At 55.2% G+C, this 2,457-nt stretch overlaps 1 protein-coding gene across 1 annotated transcript; it reads left to right on the forward strand.

Annotated features, from left to right (window-relative positions):
• Positions 1–1,158: 1,158 nt before the first annotated feature.
• SDHAF1 (succinate dehydrogenase complex assembly factor 1) lies at positions 1,159–2,182 on the forward strand. The gene has a single exon (XM_016194209.2). The coding sequence runs from the start codon at positions 1,277–1,279 to the stop codon at positions 1,625–1,627; it is 351 nt and encodes a 116-aa protein (XP_016049695.2). The 5' UTR covers positions 1,159–1,276; the 3' UTR covers positions 1,628–2,182.
• Positions 2,183–2,457: the final 275 nt, after the last annotated feature.

Raw genomic sequence — 2,457 nt, forward strand, 5'->3', positions numbered from 1 at the left:
TTCATTCTTTTTAAAAATGTTTATTTGATGGGACAGAAAGGAAAGAAAAGTTTTAAAAGAGAAAGACACTTGCAGCACCATTTCAGTGCTAGTGAAGCTTCTCTCCTGCAAGTGGGGACCAGTGGCTTGAACCTGGCTTCATGCACATTGTAACTAACGTGTGTGCTCAACCAGGTTGCACCACTGTGTGGCCCCCTTTCTTCCCTTCTTCCACCCTAGCTCATGCACAATCCCACCACATAATTGGGCATACTTTCCCATTATTTCAGAGAGTGGTAAAAGGGGAGAGAGAAACTGCAGCACTGCTTCAGCATTCATGGCACTTCCCCCAGAGTCCTTAGGATTCAGAAAAGACATAGAATGTGTAGAGCACATGCTCTGCAGGCTAAAGCTATCTCCTGGCCTTCCTTCTCTTTTTCCTTATGAAGTATTATTTTGACTTAAAAAAAAAAAGGTGGGAGTCGGGCGGTAGCGCAGCGGGTTAAGCCCCCGGCTCCCCACCTACAGGTGAGTCGCTTCACAAGCGGTGAAGCGGGTCTGCAGTTGTCTATCTTTCTCTCCCCCTTGTCTGTCTTCCCCTCCTCTCTCCATTTCTCTCTGTCTTCTCCAACAACGACGACATCAATAACAACAACAATAATAACTACAACAATAAAAATAAGGGCAACAAAAGGGAGTAAATAAATACTTAAAAAAGAAAGAAAGAAAAAGAAACGCAGGGTAAAAGTTTAGTTGGCTGTAGTCTATTGTAGAAGATCCAGGGATTTTAAAGGGGAGATGCCTGAGAGGGCTAAAGAGAAGGGACAGGAACTCAGTGATGTGCTGACACCTGTCACCAAGAGACCTGAAACTACATCTGTGACAAGTCTTGTAAATCAACAATTCCTCAACAAAGTAACCTAATTTTTAAAAATGATAATAAAAGCATGCCTGGGCCTATTTTCGCTTTCAGTACCCCTGAAGAGCCCTCCCCCTCTAGCTCCCTCCTTTCCCACACAGCTCCCTTCCCAGCGCCCATCCCTTCCTCCCCCAGGTCCAGTCAAGGACACAGATTCCCAGAGGGGGTGAGCTGGAGATCCAGAAGCTCCGCCCCCTACGTGAACATTAGGGCGTGACTGCAGCGCCAGCCAATGGGGAGCGACGCCCACGGATAGCGGGAGGAGGGACGTTTGCCGCGCACGCGCGGGGCGGAAGTGCCTGTAGCGGGGCATCGTGGTCCCTGCCAGCTGTGGGGCTTCCCGGCTCCCGCTCCCTCCTCCGCGGCCAGGTTGCTACCATGAGCCGGCACAGCCGGCTGCAGAGGCAGGTTCTCAGCCTGTACCGAGAGCTGCTGCGCGCCGGCCGCGGGAAGCCGGGCGCCGAGGCGCGGGTGCGGGCTGAGTTCCGGCAGCAGGCCAGCCTGCCCCGCACCGACGTGCTGCGCATCGAGTACCTGTACCGCCGCGGGCGGCGCCAGCTCCAGCTGCTGCGGTCCGGCCACGCCACGGCCATGGGCGCCTTTGTGCGCCTGAGGGACCCGGCCGAGGAGCACCGCGGTACGGGGACCCCGCCTGACGCTGGCGACGGTCGCGGGAGCCCGTTCGACGGCTGGGGGGCGGCTCCGGAGACCCCACGCGGTGGACGGTGAGCGCTGGGAGGGCTGCCCCGACGGCGCGGGGGGCTTGGGGCCGGGACTGGCCTGACTGCCTAGGGCGCCGGGGATCCCGCCCGAAGCCAGGTGAGCGGGGACTGGAGAAATGAACTTCGGCACATCGGGAAAACCAGAAGGTCCTCTTGGCACCTGGGGGAGCTAGCGACCGGGGCGATGGATGGCGAAAGACTCCTGACATTGCCCGATTCGGACTCGGCCCTGGAGCACTTGGGTTGCAGGCAGTCTGGAGCGTGTCGAGTTGAGAAGGATTTTTCCCAAAATCACGAGGAGCCGAGAGCCCTCCCTGTGTGGAGGAAATTGAAGCGCTCATCTCCTGATCCTTGAGACCCTACCCACCCCCTGGCTCTTTAAGGAGATTCTGATACAAAAATTTGCCCCATTGTGACAAAGCAGGACTACTGAGGATAGGAGTCCTTCTCCGCGGCTGAAAATGAAGCCCCCTTGAGATCTCTACCTGGGCCTGGGGAGGAACCCCAGACTCCTGTGCCCTCTTTCCCTCAAGACCAATGAATAAAATTGGGAATGAGAGAAGCAGCCTAGAACCTGGGCCTTGCAAGCATGAGGCCCTGGGTTCAATCCCTGGCACCATGGTTAAACAAAACAAAAAAAAAGAATAAATGTGTGTCTTAAATATTTCATGTGTTTGGGGAGTTTTGGAGAGGCCTACGTAAACACCAAAAGTGACCCTCTAGGAGGGGGTGAGTGTGCCAAGTCCTGGAGCCCCCAAGACAGGCAGATTGGTTGGATCATTCTCTCCCCTAGGCATATCCACCCTAGCCTGATCCCCAAAGAGACCCTGGCTCATT

This window comes from Erinaceus europaeus, chromosome 2 (assembly GCF_950295315.1).
Source record: "Erinaceus europaeus chromosome 2, mEriEur2.1, whole genome shotgun sequence".
Classification (NCBI taxonomy): Eukaryota; Metazoa; Chordata; class Mammalia; order Eulipotyphla; family Erinaceidae; genus Erinaceus; species Erinaceus europaeus.